General features: G+C 31.6%; 1 protein-coding gene and 1 pseudogene across 1 annotated transcript in view; both read right to left on the reverse strand.

Annotated features, from left to right (window-relative positions):
• CSMD3 (CUB and Sushi multiple domains 3) overlaps positions 1 to 22,854 on the reverse strand; it is a 1,080,109-nt gene that overhangs the window by 224,558 nt on the left and 832,697 nt on the right. The window contains 2 exon segments of the mRNA XM_011360386.2: positions 9,079 to 9,273; positions 20,626 to 20,813. Of these exon segments, the coding sequence (XP_011358688.1) occupies positions 9,079 to 9,273; positions 20,626 to 20,813 (383 nt within the window).
• On the reverse strand, positions 7,871 to 8,862 carry LOC105292247 (annotated as a pseudogene).

Here is a 22,854-nt window from a genome sequence, read left to right on the forward strand (position 1 = left end):
TAACTGAATTTTAGCAATTTCTATCATTTCAAATGTAGGCAACAAAGGATAGTAAAAGTAACTGGGACTTTGTCACCAATAGAAATCACAGATATTTTTATATTACATTGTAACATGCAGATAGCTCAAAATATTTATGCTCATCACTACTAAAAATTACAGTAGTTATTAGACCTGCTAATTAAGGAATTAAGAAGCAATATATCATTACTTCAAAAATGTGTTTTTTTAATTATAGATTTTAAGTACTTTGCTAACTATATTTCAATATAATTGATTTATTTTACAAGCCTATGAGATTTATTTTATTTTCAACACTTAAAAAGGTGATTCTATGGTCCATTGGGTTCATAAGAGTACACATGTACACATACAAAAAAACTCTTATTTTAATTAGATTCTTCCCAAACCACATCCCTTTATCATTTTTTCTGTCTACTATTTTCCTAAAGGGAGCTTGGCTCAGAGATTGTTACTATGGCCTAAGGAGATCTGGAAAATATTAGTTTTATTGGAGGACCCTTTCTTTCCCGCTCGTTTGTCTCTTTTACTAACAGGACAGATCAATTCTTTCTGAATCAGAAAGCTCCTAAAACTCAGGTTTTGAACTTGGGAAGAAATATCTAGTCATTGGACTGGTTTAAGCTTGAGGCTATTTAGAACCATAGCCTAAATATGGTTCAGATTTACTCACTAACTCTCCCATCTGTTTCAATGCAACTCACTAGATTTCTGTTTTCGAGCTTGGAAACAAATTCTCTGTTGCACAAAGAACTCTACATTGTCTTCTTTTTTGCATATATCACCATTAGGAATCTTGGAGTGAATGGTTCACTAGTTGAAGTGTAAGTGTCAAATGAAAAATTTCTGTGTTTAATAAAGAGGAGGGAAGCAGCAGCCTTCTTCTCTCTCCTTTCGGGTGTCTCCTTGAAAGCATAATGGACCAATCTTTTGATTTTAAGTGCAAGGCTGTAGGCCTTCTGACTGTAAACACTTCTGAAATTAATTCAGTTCCATACAAGGTATATTCACAAGGTATACAAGAAACAAGGTACATTAATTGGTGTCTTGAGATAAAACAAGTATTATTTGTTATTTTTTCCCTGTAGAAATTTGTGTGAGTCTCTCTGGTTTTTGTACTGTCTTTCTCAAACTGTCTGCAATGTGCAGTATTCCAGATATGCTTATTCAATAGTAAAACTGCTTTCTTTCTCTTCTAGTCTTTGTAGAATGAACTTTGTTAGTAGGACTTTTGTTTCCCAAGTAAAGATTTGGCTACCGTTAGATCTTGTCTTATTACCTTAATATCATTCCTTAATAGAATTCGAATCACACCATGACTACAAATAGTTACTGTTGCATACATTACTTTCTTCATCTATAAAGAGAGAATCACCAGGTTGATTCAACATTCTGTATAAATAGGTTTTTTTTCTTTCTGTTTTTCTGCACAACCTGGCAACGCATTAGGAAGGCATATTTAAAGTCTGATTTAAATATAGACTACACAATAGTGAACAAGGCATATCTTAGTTCAATGACAGACCATGTAACTACCCATCTGAAGAAAAGGAGTAGTGATTGAGATGCCAAAGGCAGGGAAAATAAAACTGGGGAAAAAAAAAAAAGAGCTCCAAGTCAATGGACATAAGAAAATATGCTCTGAATTATAGCCATTAATTTGCAATCAAATTGCTTTTAACATGGGTGATTCTACATAATATGCTCCAGAATCCGCAGCAGCAGGAATTTATTTATAACAACATTAATGACTCTCCAGACTAGCAGGCAAGAGGCCAACTGGAGTGATAATGTACATAGGAGTGCCTGGAAAATAGCAGGTGTTCAATAACATCAGCTTCTCTTCCCATTTCCTTTTATATAATACTTTCTTCCATCCTATGAACATGAAATATACTTTAGCTTTACCTTAATACTACCTTAATTTGCTTCAATACAAAACATGGTACACTTCGTAAAACACAGTTCTGACACATAATCTGTAAATTATGTCTATGTAGCTGATGAAAGGCATATATTTGATGATATTCAGAAATTGTTTACCACTAGATCTTTGTTTTATAAAACTTTCGTCTAGATAATTTATATCAATATTTAAATGAGATCAAATGTTAATGGTTCAGTATATTTGACTAGATAATCTCCATATATCTTTAAAATGGAATGGGACTCTAAACTTGTTTCACATTTCAAAAAAATTCATAAATTTCAAGGACATTTGCAATAAGGAATTAGCTCAAGGCAAGTCATTCTATTTAAGCAGAAGACCTGGAATAAAAGTTCAGTTATTTATTTCTTCATATAGTCTAACAATATGATTACTTAAAAGTAGGGCATATGAGGTTACTAATCAGAGATAACTTTAAACTTAGAAAGCTATATTACTAAATGTAATTTTTATTTTTTGGTTTGTTGGCTTCAAAGCTTTCTCTTCCGCTCATAGAGTAAGAGGGCCCTCCTTTCAAAAACTTTAACATTTCACATATAGCTGGAAGCTGAACAAAGAATGGTGCCAGATGACTACTGGATGTCTAAGTGTAACATTCATGTTTATGCTTTATAGGTCATTAGTGACTGGGTTATTTACTTCGTTTTTTTTTCCTCCAGAATCCAGGATTTATGTCGGCATGAATGAAACAAAGGTATTAAAAATAATGTTGCAGATTTTCAAAAGAATTTAGTTCACACTGCCTGTATCTATTAAGATGTTTATATTCCATGCAAAATGAAATGCAAAGATACTGCTTTAATTTCTATCCAAAATTTCTTGTTGACTCTTGCTTCTCCACGTTCACATATGCTGAAAACCCTAGGTATGAAATACACCATCCTGTCATGCGTTGTGATTCATCTGGTTCCTTCTTATTTATAATTTTAAGATTTAGTTCAGGTATCACTTTCCTAAGGAAGACTTTCCTGATCTCTCTCTGTAACTAGGTCAGACGAGCCTCCATTCTGTGCTCACAGTACTGTTTTTATTTCTAGCAATGGACCTTATCTGTCGGTATCTCATCAGACTGTACAATCTCCACAGGTAAGGCCACACTGAATTCATGTTTTTCTCTCTAACAGTGCAGAACCGAGCATATAATTGGTACTTTTGAAGGCCTGAAAAAAAGGAATGAATGATACTATTTCTTCTTTAGAATAACTGGCAAGCTAGTGATTCTTTAACACTCCAGATTTGTTTATTCTTAGGGTATTATTATTATAATTATCTATCAATTTTATGTTCATTGTATGCTATGACAATGGAAAAAATCAAGAATATTGCATTGGTCTGGTTATAAAATAAATAAGTCATGAGGATGTAATGTACAGTGTGGTGAGTAGAATTAATAATACTGTATTGCATATTTGAAAGTTGCTAGGATAGTAAATCTTAAACACAAGAAAACCTTTCTTTTTGTAACTATGCATGGTGATGGATGTTAACTAAACTTATTGTGGTGACCGTTTTGCAATATATACAAATATTGAATCATTATGTTGTAGACCTGAAATTAATATATTATATGTCAATTTTACCTCAAATTGGTATTTTGACCAGTACTCCCAAATTTAGTGATTTACTTTTCAAAGTTCTAAGGCTCTAAAATAACTGGGGCTTTTACACACATCAGACATATCCCTATCCAGGGTATATTGTTTCAATTTTAGATATTCATGATTCCATCCTGGGAGCTTTAAGCAGCAGGGGGAGGGTAAATATGAATGGTTTTTCTATTCAAACGACAAGAGATCATATGCCTGAAGGAAATCAGAGAGCTAGCCAGCCAGAAAGCTGGAGAAAAAACATTCAGGCAGAAAGAACAGCAAGTGCAAAAGCCCTGATGCAGAAATGTGAGCAGTGCTTTGAAGAAACATCGAGGAGGCCGGTGTAGCCCAGACATGTAATAGAGAGGGAGGACAGTAGAGAGGGAGGACAGGGTGTATACGGGCAGATTAAGTAGAGCATTATATAAGATCTTTGGCATTTATTCAGATTTAGGAAAACACTTTTCAGGAAACACTTTAGGAAAATATATTTTGAGTAAATATGTAATATAATCTGATGGATTCTTTCAAGACTACTTTGCTATATTTAGAAGAGATGGGAAATAGGGAAGGAGAGAAATTAGTCGGGAGAGAGGCTAAGAGGTAAGCAATGACTGGTGCCTTCAACCAGGGAAGAGATGTGTTTATATAAACAAATGCAAAGCCAGTAGGTGAAATAAATCAAATAATAAATATTAAGGAAAACATATGGAACAAGTCGTATTTGTGTTTTATTACTTTTATCTAATATTGAGTGAGATTATGAAAGAGTATGATATATGACTTCTACTTTATTCCAATGTCTATAGTAACTAAATTAACTGAGTTTTAACAGATGCTTTCAAAGTATGAATTATTTTTACATATTTTTTTTAATCACAAAGGGAACTGCAGGTACAGATATCCTGTTCCACTATCTTTTAACATATGTGGCATTTTGATGAGATAAACTACATGGTTTCTCATCACTGAGCAGGACTTACCATAGGATGCTATCATTTTGGATCTACTTCTTACAAATATAATCCCCAGTGTCCAACATAAGCTCTTAAAAATATTTTCTTCAGATTTAAAATGTACACTAATCCTAAACCATGATTTTAAAAAAAATATGTATTCTAAAACAGATTTATGTATCTATGTATTCTAAAACAGATAGATTTTATAAATTCTTATGGTTCAATTCAGGTCAAAAATATTTACTAAGAGCCTTCTTGTATAAATTAATGTGTTTCATGATAAAAAGTAGTATGCAGCCCAAAACTTCATGAATTCATGGTCTTCTGGGTGAGACTAAAGTAACATTACAAGAAAGGATAAAATATGGCTGCATTTAAAGAGTCTGCACAGTATGGTCATGTTTACTTTTACGTAAAAGAAACGGAAATAAAAACCTTATTGCCTTATTTTTGCACTCAGAGATCACAGCCTAATAGCCAACTCCCTACTTAAATACTCTAAAGCAAAGCCTACCAGTCAAAATTTCCTGCCTGTGTTCTTAGAAACTTTAGTCAGAATTCCTATTGTGGGGTAAGACTTAGCATAAAAGGTAGCAGAGACTAGCAAGCTAATTCTCAAACACTGATGAATTTAGAAATAGTGGCATAAGCAAATTAACACCTGACAAAGGCAATTACTAGAATAACCAGAGAGAATATAATTCTGGAACGCTGAAGAGAGAAGCTATGGATGTGACATAACTCTTTATCTTTTATATAGGGGAATCAATAGATATTGTCTAGAATTGATGTATTAAGAAACAGAGCTTCATTATGTTATTCAGAGTCACGAAGAGGGCCATTAGAACAATTAGAAATAGAAATTATTAGAAGACTCAGCTGAGGAATAGAATAGAGGGGGTAGGTCAGATAACCATTGCTTTAAATTGATTTAAATCATAAGCTATTCTGTATTATTTTCTGGGCTATCACATGCATATTTTACTTTGGTAAAAAATACAAAACTTATCCTAATTAAAAATATTTTTCCTTATGAACAACAAACTCTTCTTTCTTTAATGCACTTGCTTTACACACTATTTTTGACTTTTAAATTACTTCATTTGAATGTCTGCCAATCCTGTGTATTTTGGATTTCTAATTGCTCTGAGGAAAAACAGACATGTGTTAACTGGATCAAAAATCTAAAATGTATTAATCTGTCCTTACTGTGTGACAGTAACAGCCACAGAACCAAGTGTTTTAAATAAGTTATTTACTATAACTCTCTCAATAACTTTACAAATTACACAATATTATCTCATACTTAAATATACAAAATAAATAAATTGAATGAGGTTACATAGCTGGCACAGGTTTTTTTTCTGTTTTTAAATCATTGTTTAGAGTTAAATATATCTAGTTCTAAAATGCAGGCCTTTTTTTCCCCTTCTAATATACTAGAAATGATCAGTTGTAGTCCTATTTTTAACATAAGTCTATATTAATTTTTTTCCAATACCTTGAAGCATACACTGGATAACGTTTGATTTCCATCTTATGTTGGCACTATGGTTAAAAATCAAATGATATCCAACTTAATTGATGGTAAAATTTTTTCTCTCTTAAGAAATTTAAAAATATTGAACTTCTGTGCTATTTTCAGGAGTAAATATGTATATACAAAATAACATTGATAAATTAGATTTAATTAATATTAAAATGACAAAAATATACTAGTGCAACTAAAATATAACATGCAAGGCATGTTTTCTAGTGCTATGCTTCTTTTGGAACATGGTATTGAAAATCACAGATATTAATATGCCAGTATTTGCTAGGAACTTTACTAGGCCCTCCATATATGTTGTGTTTATTGCGTCTTCACAATAACCTAGTGAAATAAATCTATTATACAGTTTTAGAGATTTAGAAATCAAGGCTCAGCTTGCCTGAGGTCATAGGTACATTGAGAAGATTTGAAACTCAGGTCTATTCTTCTCATCATAGTCTGTAGATACTACTATTTAACCAACATGGAATATACTAAATTGGGCTATAATTGATTCCATGATATATTTTTGGTTTAGAAGAATTTGTTTGTGTGTAGTACAGAATATTCTATGCTGATATTGACATTGCTATGACTTACTAATACAGAAATTATTGCAAAGGAACAGGGTTATTTTAGGCAGGTATATTCCTAGTAAATGCATGCTATACTCTGGTACACTTGTCTTTCCACCTAAGTAACTGAAAGCCATCTATTTAATCATTTATCTTAATGTTTAACACCTATCATTTTGATCAATAATTTTCTGTATCCTTTGAGTTTTCTCCATCAGGATTTTGGTTATTTATTGTTTAATACTTGGAAATTTTCATGGTTTCTTAATGATTATTGACATAAAATTTAGAAGTGCTTTTCTAGGTTTAGTGTGTTTGACAATAAACAGATTTTTGTATGGGTCTAAATCCTAAGATAATATAATCACTCTTTATCTTAAATTTTTTATAATCTTCCACATCATCATTTTTTTTTCTCCTTGAGATATTTAACTTCAAAGTAATTATTTCTCTTTTTATTCTCTTTATCTTCCGATAGATAAAACCACCAATTCGAGAATTAGCCAGCTGTTCTAATAGCAGAATGACAACTTAGTAGAAATCTACCTTTTCTTGGAAGTAAAAAATTTCAATATTTCTTATTTTAGAGATGAGAGATAATAAGCCTAGAGAAGTTAAATATCTTGTGTTTAAGTTAGAAGTCATACACATATAATTCTAATACATGGATATATTATATAATTAGGAAAAATTCCCATATGTATCAGACACCAAAAATCCATATTTAACTATCAGATCAGAGTTGTTGGTTTTTTCTCTCACTGAAATTTATAGTAAGAAATAAGCTTTATATCATCATAAACATACACGTAAATACCTACATGCACACACACACGAGTATATGTATAGCTATGGTATTTTGTTTATCTCTATGTATATAACTGAATAAAGTTCCACAAAATAAGGTTTATCCTGTGTTCTTTGAATGATAATGTTTTCTCTACTTTTTCTTTATTTTTATTAAACTTCATATCGATTATAAAAATGCTGGTCATGACCCAGAGAATTGATTTTATGACTCACTGGTGGTGAACTGCCCTAGGTGATATCCCCATGTCAATTTTGTACAATGGATAGAGGCATTCACCTGACTAGGAAGTCTGTGATAACTTTCCACAGTGATATCATTGTTTCTTTCTCCTTACTGAACTTTTTTTTTTTCACTGAATCTCTAATATCATAAATATAGTTATATACAAGCACATGATTTTTGAGCATTCAGTATTATTTTTTCTAATAAAATTATTTTATATAGTTATACTATCCATCTCCAATAGATCGAAATTAAAATTTCCATAGTCTACAATTAAACTCTCTTTTAGGATGTCCCGTTTCTCATTAAAATAATTTCTACACCTCTCTGTGTTTGACTTTGTTTAACACTCATATACAGGTTTTTGGAATGGGCACAAGTTAGCAGTTCCATGAAGTAGAAAACTTATCCTTGGTTTGAAAAATCCTCCAAGAGTTTACCCAGAAATACATATTCATGAAATTAAGAACCATTGTTATCAAAACCTGTTTCATCATTAATTGGGGACTCCCACAGTTTTCCTTTTGTGTCCAGTGGACGATCACTTCAAAACCATTCCATAAAGGCTGTTCATGTCCTGCAGCTAATTGCTTAGCAAATGCCACACCCCAAGTGAAGGTGATGTCTCTGTTTCAGGTGCTTCTCTGGTAACTGCCTTAATCTCAAAAATATTGTCTCTTTCTCTTGAATGTCTTTTCCCTAACACTTTTTCTAAGATCAGAGGTCCCCTCCTGGCTATGATCATTGTCAGATCCTTCATCAAACTGGTTCTGATGCATTGATCTTTTACTAACTCCAGCTGTAGCAGATCTGGCAACTTTCATATCTGATATTATGTTTCTGAAACTAGTTTTAGGTCTTTCCCCACCTCTCTGAGTCCTTGAGTCTTCCTCATGATACTGGGGCTGCCTGAACAACTCTGACTTGGTTATTGCTTTTAGATAACCTAATTCTTAGGATAAATATGTGTTTTTCTATATCGTTATTTCAGATAAAAAATTATCACCAATTCTTGATAATATTTAAGTTATTGTATTTATCTACTTTTGCTGAAATATCAGTTTCAGTGTGTTAGTTCCTCACTTATTCAGCCAGTATTTTCGGAGCACCTAATGATTTCAGGCAATCTTCTAAGTCCTGAACACAAATGAACAGAACGGGCGATATTGCTGCTCTTGGAGAGCTCACCTGCTGCCACGTGCACATTGCTTTAGAGAAACCTGGGAACGTAAGCACTTTCCCCAAAACTATGTCTTTATTGACTCCAATTTTAAAATTCTTAATAAAATCTCTATATTTCTATACTACATTTGTAGGCTGTATGTTAAATGGTTGATTTTTCAAAATTACAGAAATGACTAAACATTTATTGATTCTTTATAATAATAAAAAACTCAGCAAACAAAAATATATGTTTCTTACCATGACAACTTGGTAACGCTCTATTCCATCCGGGTCTTCCATCATCTCCCATGATACAGGTGAGTGTCGAGTAACCTTGAAGAACATAACCAGCATCACAGTAATAGGTGACTGTTGACCCTAATTTATAATCCATTCCAAGTCTGGTGCCATTCATTATATTGCCTGGATCGAAGCAGGACTCTCTGAGTTTTGCTGTAAAACAGTATTGATATTAAATGAATTGTTTTAAAGTACTGTTTGAAACCTTTAAGATTTATTAATTTTTACCTCTAAATGGAAAGGGAAACAGCAGCATCCTTTCTGATTCTGTCTGAGTGCTCGAAATGCAAAGTAGCCCTTAATCATATCTAACATTTTGCTAATTCTTATTGATTAGTAGGAGAATAAAATTCTTCACTGGCATTCTCACTAAAATTAGTATTTAACATATACAGCCAAATGAATGGTTTTATTATAAAAATAAGTAGGACTTATTTTCTTATTTAATATTTCTTTATTTAAAAGATCTCCCACCAAATAATGTATACCAATTCCATGTGACTGAACCAAGAAATGATACTACTGCCTATGTTGAGCTCGATTCATTCAATCACTAAGAGGAAAGTAAAACACACTTGCTCTGCCTTGAAAACATATTTCTTAACCTATCTGCTCTAGTCATTCCCCACATTTCTATGAAATAGCAACAAAATCTTTATAAAATTCAACCAATATCTTTTTGGACAGACAGTCTCTGTAAAAGCCAAGCACTTTCAAAGCTAATAGTACCTGACAAATGGAAAAGCAAAGTCCATTCACAACAAAAGAACTGTTTTCAGTGGACCCAGACAGTGATCTAAAGAGACTGACAGAACATTTTGAAAATAGAGAAATAGAAACACTAGTTCATCCATTTTGGGAATAGGCACTAGAATACTTTGTTGTTAACAGATTTGGGTAATACTTTAATATTTCCATTTTAATATATAATAAAACTTCCATTTTATTATACATTACTTAAAAAAATAATAGAGAAATGTGCAATGTAAGGACCATTACAAATTTAGGATAACAAATGTGATTTTCTACATTAGAATTTATCTTATGTTAAGAGGATGTCAGAAGGTAGGCGTATCTCTAGATATGACTCATGGTATCACTGGAATTTAAGTCAACAATATCTTGGTGTTGGCTATTATAGAAATTATAGTACTCTAACATATATAAATCTAATTAATTGCAACAGTAACAATTTATTTTTTCCCATTCATAAAAGTTTGCAGAGTTCAAAGTACTTCAATAAGTATAGACAATAATGAGAAATTTGTGCTTCAGGAAGAACACTATAAAGGAATTCAACTAAAGAGGAAATGGTGGAACCAAACATTTAAATGATTTCAATAGACTATCAGAGGATTAAAGGCCATTTTCCTTCCTTTTGTCCAGCAAATACTTAAGAGCCCATTATTTAATTAACTCTGGAAATATAGCAGTAGACAATCAAAATACACTAGCCCTCATGGCATTTAAGTCTATAAAGAATTATATTAAATAAATACTTGTAATTGTGATGAGCACTGCAAAAGGGGAAGCATTCAGGAAACTTTCTGAAGAATTGCATGTAAGCTGAGCACTGACAGATAATGAGCTGGCCAGGTGAAGGAGAGATGAAGGGCAAGATCGGGAAAAAGTGTGTTGGAGTGTGCTAGTCAGATAAATTGCATTCCTTAATTTCAGTACAAAGTTAAATAACTTGATCTTCTCTCAAGTACATGTGTCTGTGTACACACACATGCGTGTGCACACATACAAAATTTGCACCCCATCTATTTATATTCAGACTTCACTATAAAAACTGGTTCCCATTCCAAGAAACTATATTTCTTCCCAGATAAAATATTCACGCAACTTATTTTCAGGAAAGAACCAGCAGAATGAATACTAAATTTAGTCACGAAGAATGGGGCCTTAGTGCTGCAGGGATTGGTTTGTTTATTTTTAAGAATAAAACCTCACACTGAGTATTTCCTTAAATAAGCAGGAAAACACAATGTAATTTTTAGTCAGAACAGCAGTCAAGCATTTATAGCTGGCCTTTATGAAACTGAGCTAAATCCCTTGAGGGAAAAGGAAGGATTGAAATTATTGTTCAAAAGCATTAATCTCTTTGACAAGTCTAACAGTCGAATACTCATTTTTTCTAAGTTTGCTTTATCCTTCTTCAAAGTTTTCACAAAAGTTTCAGTGACATATCAGTGAACCTATAGTTCAAACATTCTTCTTTCTGAGGAAAAGAAAATATAGCTAACAAATTTAAAACACTGACTGTACAACAGTTTTATATTGCTAGCCTCATTTTAGAGGATCTATTTATCTCATTTGTTATGTTTACATATACTTTAAACCCTTGGTGAATAGCTTTCTATGAATAATACTGCCCTGTATGCCATAACAGCTACATGAGAATCCTTATATAAAGTTTTAAGCAGTAGACGGAAAGATGACATTAGTTTTCTTTTTTTAATTGTGAAACAGAAGTTGATAGCATTATTTTTTTATGAATAATTAGTTTTATTTGCTTTAATAGTAGTTTGCTTACTGAATAGACCCAAGGTAAAAAAAGTCGTTTGCCTTATATTTTCCAAATAAAGTATATTAGAAGGTGTCTGCTGGGAGATGGAAGTGAGCGTAAGCAATAAAGCTTATATCTTACTTATGGCTTTTTTTCATTTTTATAAAACGTATTTCAAAATTTTTCCACAAGAATTTAAAATATTTAAATGCTTATTTTAATGAAAAAGTTTGACATTTGAGAGCTGAAAAATGTACTTTGAAGATAATTCAGTTGAAAAAATTAAAGCTTTACTATGCTTTTGTTTACATTTTATTCATGAAGACATACAGCTGTTAATATACATAAGTATAATATCTATATCATTATAAAGTTTTTTATCATACTTTGCACCAGACACAGCAATAATTAAATAATGTTTGCTTAATTCATGCTTAATTATTGATTTATAAATCATTTTTTTCTGGGCTAATAAGAACCATAAATATATTTATTGATAATAGAATTTTCCTTCCAAGTTTATTCCCATAAATTTTGTATATAGGCATACCTTCATGAAAGGACCATTATTATGAATAATTTCATTCTGTGGATATTCACAATTAGTTACATATTATTTTTGTTTTTTGAGAGGTGAGTAAAGTATGTAATATCCAAGTGCCTATTATTTCCAGAATAGTGAACTTGTGTGGATAGGCATAAACCTGTTAGCATGAGTTCAGCAACTAAAAAGTAAGTTCCTTTCAAGTTTTGTATGAACTGGAGTCTCCTCATCTGATCATGATCAGTCCCAAGAGGTCCTCCTTATTGGAAAACCCGGAATTCACACAGGGCCCGATCTCCCAGGGTGCTTTCTGAGAATAAATATAAACCATACATATAGCTCTTTTATTTTGGAAAATATTGCTGCCATGGATATTAAATGATTGCCCCCAGAATATGTCAGGGTAAAGTTGAAATGTAATAGGTTGCTCTATATCTTACCTTACACATATATGTTAATTTAGAAAGTAACATGATACTTTTAAAGTTCTTGGCTAACCTATACCACATATAAACTACAGTTCATAAGTTATCCATTGTACATACTGCTGCCTACAAATTGACATCCTCTGTCAACTAAAGCACCAACTAGCTGCCAGGAGGACCCCTTCTGAAGCACAAAACTATATATATTCTTTCTCCTCCACCAAAATTAACATATTTTGTTAAAAGAATACAAATATTCTTTTATTTGTATTCACTATTACATGAGTCATATATATATAACTATTATAATTATAAATATTTAAGACATACTTATCAACATTATAATCTAAAATGCGCTTAATATCAAAACAATGCAAATGAGAGCACTGCTTAAACTCTAAATATTTATTCATTTGTAAATATGTTAATATTGTATCACACCGAAATTACAAGAAGGTAAATGGAGACTAGGCCTGATTTAAACTCTTTGGGACATCGCTTCCAAATTAGCAAAATATCTTCCCCTTGTTAGGTAGCTAGTCAGACAGGAATAGGGGCCCAGCACAGAGACTGCCCAAAGAACACCCTACTGGTGATTAGAAAATCCCTCCGGCATCTCCAGAGACAAAAGACAGGAGGGCCATAATCTATACCTGTTTAATCTGGCCACAGATGCCAGTGCAGAAGGTACTACCCTAATGTGTCCACAATCTAATGCTCATTATACTGTCATTATAATACTATGGTTATGCCTGGAAGTCCATGTGTAATAAAGGACAAAGGGAATAGTTTTATTATCCAGGACCTCCATCCAGGCATGTGTCATTTTGGGGGTGTATATTTTATTTTGAAAATTCTGAAATATTTGTCTGTGTATGCCAAAGGTAAACATAAAGACTATTTTACTTTATTAACTTTAAGAGACTAGATAATTAAAAAGGTAAAAATTTTTGAAATAAGTATAAGAAATAAGGAGGCTGATAAAAGACAAACCTTAGAGACACTAAAGTGGGGGATGTAATTTTCCCATGAAATAGGGTTTTTAGGACCAGTCCAGAATAATTAAATAGATTGGATTAGAGGAGTACCATGAACTCATTACTAACATTGTAAAGAAATACCATCTGGAGAATAAAAGACCTTGTGGTGAAACTGTCTAAATGGTTGTTGGCATAGTAGCTGAGGATGGTGAGGATTAATGGTAGGGTCCAAAATAGGACCTTAGTTCATAAAACGATTATGTATTTTTCTCTGCCTGTACTCTTTTATTTTTATTTGCCCTTAGTTTTATTGGTAATAATAATTTATATCATCTTGTACAACCTATTTTAACAATCTGATCCTTAATTTTATCATTTGTAAAACAGCAATATTTCTCTCATAAGGTGTTAGTTTAATATTTTTGTTGCATTTATAAGTGCACTCGCTCATGGGAAGGACAGAGATAATGCATTAAAAAGAGCTAATCATAGTATCTAGAATAGAGTAAGTACATAATAATATTTCTTTTTAAAATTTTTGCATTAGTGGTCCTTTTCCTATGGCAGCATAAATTTTAGTTGGAAATAATGGGACATGGAAATATATCAAACTGAGAAATAGGAAGGAACATACATTTAGCTGAAATGGCTAGTAGGTTTATCTCAAGTACTTAATTACATGGATTTAGTAATGGGTACCTGGAATGTAATATAAAGAAAGGATCATGAGGTCAACTCTAGTTTCCATGAGAAAAAATACTGCATTCCATTAGCACCATCTGCCCTAGGTATGGTAATATTTCTGGCATTTTTCCTATATCTTTTATTCTAGTGATCTCTGGAAATATTTTACTAAATACTAATTCCCAAAGGAACTTAGCTCTACTGACCTGTTTATAGTTCCTTCCCTCCTTTCTCCTTCCCTCTCTCCCTCCCTTCCTTCCTTCCTTCCTTCTTTCCTTCCTTCCTTTCTTCCTTTCTTTCTTTTTTCTTTCCTTCCTCCCTCTATCTCTACCCCTACCTCCCATCCTGCCTTTCCTTTCTTCTCTTTTCCCCTCCTCTCTCCTCCCCTCCCTTCTCTCCCCTTCCTTCCCTTTCTAGTCTCCCTCTCTCTTTCCCTCCCCTCCCCTCTCCACCCCTCCCTCCTCTCCCTTCCTTTCCCTTCCCTTTCCTTCTCACAGATCTAATTTACAAGCCTGTCAACTTGTACACTTAAGAAGTTCCTAAAGAGCCAAGTTCTCACTTATAAATGCAGGACAGAAATGTATCTCTAAGGTTTATAACATTTCAATAATGTTATTATTTTGCGATTCTAATTACGACTTGGTTGAAAGAGAAAACACCTCTTTAAGCTCCTCAAAAGTAATTCGTTAAATAATTATCAAACAATTTCTAAGGCACTCATTGTACAGTGGTGAATAAACAGAGTTCTTGCTCTTAAGAAGTTTGCATTTTAGTTATGTGTAGGGAGTTAGTGAAGTAAACCAGGGTGCTTATAGTAAATAAACAAGCAAATAAACAAGAAAATATCAGGTAATTTTGTGAATATTTGACCAAAGGAGAATAATTTCAAACCAGTAGTACAAAAAAAGCAAAAGGAATAGAAAGAAAAATATCTGAAGAGTAAATAAATATAAATTCAAAGCACTGAAATAAAATCCAAACAATAGAATTTATATATACCTGGAAATAGCTTCTCATAACATATAAAACAAGAAATAATACAAAATTTAAGAAAAAATGAATTTTTAAAAATTGTAATAGATTTTCTCAAGTTTTTCTATAATTGATAGACCAAGTAGATTTTTAAAATGATAAATATTTGAGGAATATAGACAGTTTAATTTAATGGGTATATCTAAAAACCTGAGATCATCAATTAAATACATATCTCCTTTTATACATATCTCCTTTCTCCAGGAGATATGTATAAAAATTGACCATGTAAGAGGTCATAAAACATATTTGAATCATATATATATCTGATATCTGACTATAGTGCAAGAAAGTTAGAAATTATGATTAAATGCAGATTAAAATTCATTGAAATTATCTCTAAGTAACTTAAGACAAAAAAATCAATAATGCAGTACAATTAGAAGAAATTTAGAATTGAATGATTAAAATATCCACATATTAAATCTTTTGCAAAGCAGCTAAAGTGGTACTTAGAGAAAAATTTATAGCCATAAAAGCTCATATTAGAAGAGAAAAAAATCTGAAAATTAATAAGCTAAGTATTTATTTCAATAAATTAGAAAAAAATAAAAGCAAATCTAGAGAAAATAGAAGGGGATGAATAATATAGTTAAAAGCAATATTAACAAAAATACTAGACAATATTAATATATAGCAACAAATAAAAAGAATGCTGTGAACATTTTATGTCAATATATTTGAAAACTTCAATGAAAATAACTAATTCTTAGAAAAAGATTTTCAAAAATCTAAGATGAGGTAGAAAACATGAATAGATTTATTACCACTAAAATTCAACTACCTCAAATCACCAAATCCATAGTTTTACATAGTTCTAGTTAACATTTAAGAAACAGATGATTTTTATCTTATACGAACTATTCTAGATACTAGAAAAATGAGAATGTTCCTAAAGTTAGGCAGTTGTATATTCATGGTCAAAACTGGACAAGGACAATATAAGAAAAGAAAATTATAAAGTAATCTCATGGTAATAGATCAATGATAATTCACATTTTTAATAGAAGGTAATACACCTGTGACATTATATACCATAATTATAGAAATTCAATATTTAGTGTACTGAAATCAACAAAGTATATTGAAAACAAATAATGAACAAAGTGGTTTTATCTCACAAACATAAAGATGTTCTAATGTTAGAAAAACTATATTATAGCATAACATTAAGAGCCTCACAAAGGAAAATCACGTATTTTCAATAGCTAATGTAAAAGTAGTTGATAAAATTCAATCCTATTCATCATTAAACAATTTTTAGTAAACCAGGAATAGAAAGGAACTTCCTATAATTGCTAAAGAATATCTCTAGGTAATATAACATTTTGAATAAGAGTAGGGATTCTGGAGCTTACCCTGAATCAAATTTTGGCTCTGCCCTATGACTTTGGGCAAATTACTTCAACTTATTTGCTAAAACTTCTTCACTAATAGAGGCGAATGACAGTTTTATGTAAATAACTTTAAAATATCTCTAAAAATAATGAGTTAAAAAAAAATTAGCCCTTATAACATTGCCCTCAACTAACAGCAAACATCATACTTAAAGGTAAAACATTTAGATGTAGTCTCTTTAAAATCAGCAATGACACAAGAATAATGGCTCAGTTTCAATCTGACATGGTACTGAAGTTTCTACTCAGAGCATTAAGCCAAGGGCAGGGTGGAAAGTATGCACAGACTGGAAAAAACAGAACTGTCACTGTTTGTATAGAAAATCCAAAAACTTTACAAAAAAATTATTGTTAACTAATGAGTTACGTGAATTTAGTAGATATTAGATAATTATAAAGCTCCATTGTGGCCTGACTATTAGCGAAAGCCAGTGAAACCTAATAATAAAAATATCACTTAATTGCAATAGCAACTACAAGACATTTAAGATTTAGATGAGAAAATTTTTATGAAGAAAATTATAAACCATTACTGAAAGCTACAATTAAATTGAGAGGTGTGCCGTAATAGATAGGAAGATTAAATATACATACTTCAATTTACTTCCAAATAACTTGTAAATTCAATCTAGTACTAATCAAATTCAACAGGTAAAAAGAAGCTTAATTCAAAAATCAAAATAAAAGTTCAAAAGGTTAACAGACAACAAGACAATTTTGAAGAAGAATAAGGTGGTGCACTCTGCCTACTTCATATTGCGACTTATTTTAAAGTTACAATAGTTAAGTTCAGAGAAGTATTGGCCTGGAGATAGAAAAATAGGCAAGGAAAACACAATACAGAATTCTGAAGTAGACATATAAAATCTTGATATTTGACAGCAGCAGAAATATCTTTCAATAAATGGTTTTAGGGCAACTGATTATCCACATGGAAACAATAAAATTAGATTCCTAGCTTACGTAAAAATAAAGTTCACATACATGAAAGATATTAAAGATGAAAAACAAAGCTTTAAAACTTTACTTTAGAAAAATGCTTTTATGACCTAATAATAAGAAAGTATTTTTAAATCAAGGTCTAAAAAGCAGACCATGAAAAACAGACAAGATTAACTATTGATATTGATTTTTAAATTTTTGTACAGCAAAAGAAACCAGAAATAAAGTAAAATAACTTGCCAAAGATGGTGGGAAAATTTTTACTGCAACAGAGATAATAGATAAAGAAATAATATTCACAATACTAAAAATATTTCCTACTAATAAAAAAAGAAACAGACGACTGATTTAAAAAATGTACAATGGGAATATGCAATTTCCAAAAAGAAAACTTCAGTATGCAAAAGAGGAAATGAAACTCAACTTAATAGTAATTAAGGAAAAGGCAGTAAAAATGACAATGACATAACATTTAACACCCATGAGACTGACAACTTTTGAGTGTAAAAAAAAACACTGGGATTTTCAAAAACGTCATTTCTCAAAATTACCATCTTGAAAAGATACCTGCACCTCCATTTTAACTGCAGCATTATTTACAATAACAAAGATATGGAAACTACCTAAGTGTCCATTGACAGCTGAATGAATAAAGAAACTGAGGGCATGTTTGTGTGTGTATGTGCGTGTGTGTGCACACACAATGAACTATTATTCAGCCATAAAAAAGGAAGGAAATCCTACCATTTGTGAAAACACAGATGGATCTCCAGGGCATTATGTTAAGTGGAATAAGTCAGACAGGAAAGACAAATACTGTGTGATCTCACCTATATGTGCAATCTAAACAAACAAACAAACAAACAAACAAACAAACCAAACTCGTAGATACAGAGAACAGATTGGTGGGTGCCAGAGGCTGGGGTCAAGGGTAAGTGAAAATAGGTAAAGGTAATCAAAGGGTACAAACTTCTAGTTATAAGATAAATAAGTTCTGAGGTTATAATGTACAGCATAGTGACTGTAGTTAATACTGTATTGCATATTTGAAAGTTGCTAAGAGAACAGATCTTAAAAGTTCTCATCATAAAAAATAAAGAACTGTGACTATGCGTGGTGATGGGTGCGGCCTAAATTATCGTGGTAATCATTTTGTAATATATACATATATCAAATCATCATGTTGTACATCTAAAACTATGTTATATGTCAATTGTATCTCAATTAAAAATGTGGAGTTTCTGAAATGTTTTATCAGATATTGAGAACATAAATTGAGAAACTTCTTCTGGGAGTAATTTGGCAATATGGAGTTACATTCCAGAGGTTCATAACCTTTGACCCAATAATCCCATTCCTAGGTATATAAATATCTTAGAGAGACTCATGAATATATTCAAGAAGGCATGAAAAAGAATGTTAAAATAATCATAATTCATTTCTGGTAGTGAAAAACTGAAAAAAACAAGTATCTATCAGAATAATTTATATATTAACTATATTACAGTCATATGATAGAATATCATAAAAAATTAATGAACTAAACATACATGTATCTATCATTGATGAATCTCAAAAACAATGTAAAAGGAAATTTTCATAAGGATATATACATGATGAAAATTTTTTAAATTATGAAAATAGTATAAAGGATGTACATATGATAGAAAATATAAAATTTTATACAAGTATACATACACAGAAAAGATAATCAACACAGAATTAGGAAGATACTGTCATGAAAAAAGTAGGCTGTCTGAAAAGGGCCTTGAGTGCTCATTATAATTTGCCTGGATTGCCAGCTAGCTGGGTCCTGGAATATGGTGTGGGGAGCCTCTTGCAATTGAAGAGATTGACAGAGTGCTCAACTTCAACTCTCCATAAGACCAACACTTCCTAGCCCACGATCATAAGGTTTAAGCTTCCCCAGGGTCCCCTGGTTTAGGAGCAGCTAGCATTTGCAGACAGTCCCAATAAATAGCTGGCACTCTAAATCCTCACTGTCTGGTACCAAGCAGCTTGTATATTCTCCTACCGAAAGGCCATTTCTTACTTTCCTCTGTCAGATGAGAGTCCCATTGAGGGCTCAATCTCTCATTGGGATGAAATCCACACCCTGCTCACGTCTAGTGGGTATCTTGGCCCTTGCATGCATTTCCAAGGAATGATAGAGATATTGGACGACTTCAAGCATCTACATCTTGCCGACTTGTGAGTTTTTCCTTTCCCTAAAAAAGCCTTCCTTAACCCATGCGATGTGAAGTTGTGGAATTTACCCTGACTTCTTGTGATAGCCTTAAAGAAACAAACCCTTGTTCCCATGACAAATGCAAAAAAATGTATTTTTAGAACTCGATAACTTGAGATGAATTATCAGCATGTCCTTTAGGACCTCAATCATTGATAAAAAAAAAAAAATTAACTATGAACAACTAAGATCTAATTTGTTCTTATAGTCAGTGAGCATAAAACTTACGAAAAATATATTTAGAAACATCCATAGGCATTATAATATTTATTCATTTAAATACTTGCAGAAATATTCTAAAATGCTATAATAATCACTGCATTTTAATTCTGAATATCGACACATTCAAATATCTTTAGAAATTTCCTGAAACATGATTATCACTGTATTTTGTTCTCTTTATCACTGATAGTCTCTGATTAGAAGATATTTAAGTGAATCTTCAGCTTCCAAAGAAAAGGTTTTTTTAAAAAAATATTTTGTGGTTTCAGCCAACTCTCAGAGTATACTAAATTGCTAATTTGTTTGCTGATACATTTCCTTTGGTAGTAATTAGGGAAATATTAATTTCCTTCTCACTGATGGGAAAATTCTACAGTGAGAGCTCTTTTATGAGATGAATTGTAGGTAGCCTGCGCTAAGAATTGCACATATAACCACTGACAATGGCCAATGCAAAATTTCCCTCCTGTATAAAATACAATTTAAATCATGATGTTAAAATAAAATGTTCTCATTTACCTTTATATTCTAAATGAAATCCAGTGTAACTAACAGATCCATCACTCCGAAAAGCCAAATGCATAGAATTTGAGCTGCTTTCTATTCTCTCTGGTAACTTGCTGTCTTGAAAACTTCCAATTAGTGGGCTATTACTGTCTGGTCCATCATATATATAGAGGAAGTCATAGTTTGGTTCTATGCTAAAACTAAAAAAAAAAAAAAGAAACAGAGACAGAGAAAGAAGGAAGAGAGAGAAGTAGAACGGTTATTGGTAAGGTAGTAAGTTTAAATCATATAATCATATATTAATTCAGTAAATTTCTTTAAAAATTACAACTGACCTCGTCAAAATAAGTTATTCTGAAAATGGTGAATATGAATATCAAATCAGTGGTGGAAAAGAAAAAAGACATCTTGATATTTTCAAATATTTCTAAGTTGGCATGTTTCTATACAGAGAATACAAATGATTGTAAGGCAAATAGTTTAGTTAACAAAAGAGTATAGGAGTTGTAGTCAGAGATGTAGGTTCAAGCTCTGCTTCTGCCATTGTTAAACTATATATCCTTAGGTAATTACTTTATGCCAGTAAAATGTAGAGGACAGCATCTATTTTTCAATTTTTTTCATTAAAATACTTTGCATCAGAAACACAATCTCTTTTTTCTTTGTCAATGGTACTATTTGCCCTGAACTTCAAAATTAATGAGCAGATTTGCTATTTTAAAATTCAACTCCACATATCAGATTCAAACAAAAGTTTGAAACACAAAATTTGCATTTAAATTACTCAAATGAAATACTGCATACTGCATTACGTATTCTTTTCTCTGAAAGTAAATATATTTTCTTCTTTTAGAACTTAATGTAGGAGAAATCAAATCAATACACTATTTGTCAAAATTAAATAATGTGGGAATAAGAACATTTTAGCATGTAAAATATTCAAATCAATATTTTAACATTGCTAAATTTACATAATAAACTTGCCTTAACAACTTTCAAAAGTATGAGAATTGTCTCATAATGATTATAGAACTCACATATTTAGAAGGCAGAAGATATGCAATCATTTGTCTTTCTATTACCTAATTCATACTGTGGCAAAGAAAAGGATGAACTCAACTGGGTCATTAAGAAAAGTCAACAAGTTTGTGATAAAATCAGTAAAGCTTGCAGTTGTTGAACATCCATTAGCAGAGAAACTATTGTGTGAAGTTTTATTTTCATTGCATCTGAATAAGAAACTTCTTAGGTAGGAGATATTATTTCCAAATCTACTGGATTTATAGAGGTTAAGTTTCCACCATTCTAATCCTTTGTGTATGCATGTGTGAAAGAGAGGAATCCAGTTAGCTTACGTGTACATAAATTGTGATGAAGAAAGACTGGGATAATTCAGAGATTCCCAACTTTTCCATGTATAAGGGTACCCTGTAACATGACAAAACTGCAGGACCACCACATTGTTATACTTTGTTTTAATTTATTCAGTAGTTTCACAAATCTAATTCAATTAATTGTTCTTAAAACCTTTCAGTGGATACGAGGTCTAAATTTCGGTAAGTTTTGCTATAATGTAGAGGAGATTAGAGGCTAAGGCCTTATTTTATAACTTTCTATCCTTGTCTTGGACTAAAACACAAGCTTTCTGAACTTCATCTCTTTCAACATTAAGATTTCACAAGAATTAGAACTTCTTTATCTATCCCAGTGTTGGAAGAATCACTAGAAATAAGTGTTTTGTAAATGATGTGACAGTGTATGTATTATCCTTGGAAGGCCAAATGCCTACTTAACAATGAATTGCAGTACATTTCTTTTTAATTCTAGTTTGGGGTTCAATAAAAAAAAAGTCAAAATATTGATTTGTAACTTCTTTGAAATGATGATAAAACAAAAAAAAGCCTTTTTGTCTAGAAAATCTTATAATCTTAGCTATAAGGATTACTATCCTGAAAAACTGAAAAGATAGTACATTCTAAGAGTATATTTTATTTTACAAGCACTTTCATAAATATTAACGTGGTCTTGTCAATAATCCTGTGGTATAAGGGAGGGTTTACTATTTCTATTTTCCCAACGGGTAAACTGAGGCCCTGGAATGTCAGTGGCCTCCTTAAGGTCGTCTATCAAATGACATAGCTGGAAGTCAAATTTAGGTTATGTACTTCATTAATACAGCCTTCTACCACTCATTTACTAACTAGAACAATTTTATAAGTAAACTAAGTCCTGAATCATACA

This window comes from Pteropus vampyrus, unplaced genomic scaffold, assembly GCF_000151845.1.
Source record: "Pteropus vampyrus isolate Shadow unplaced genomic scaffold, Pvam_2.0 Scaffold54, whole genome shotgun sequence".
Taxonomy (NCBI): domain Eukaryota; kingdom Metazoa; phylum Chordata; class Mammalia; order Chiroptera; family Pteropodidae; genus Pteropus; species Pteropus vampyrus.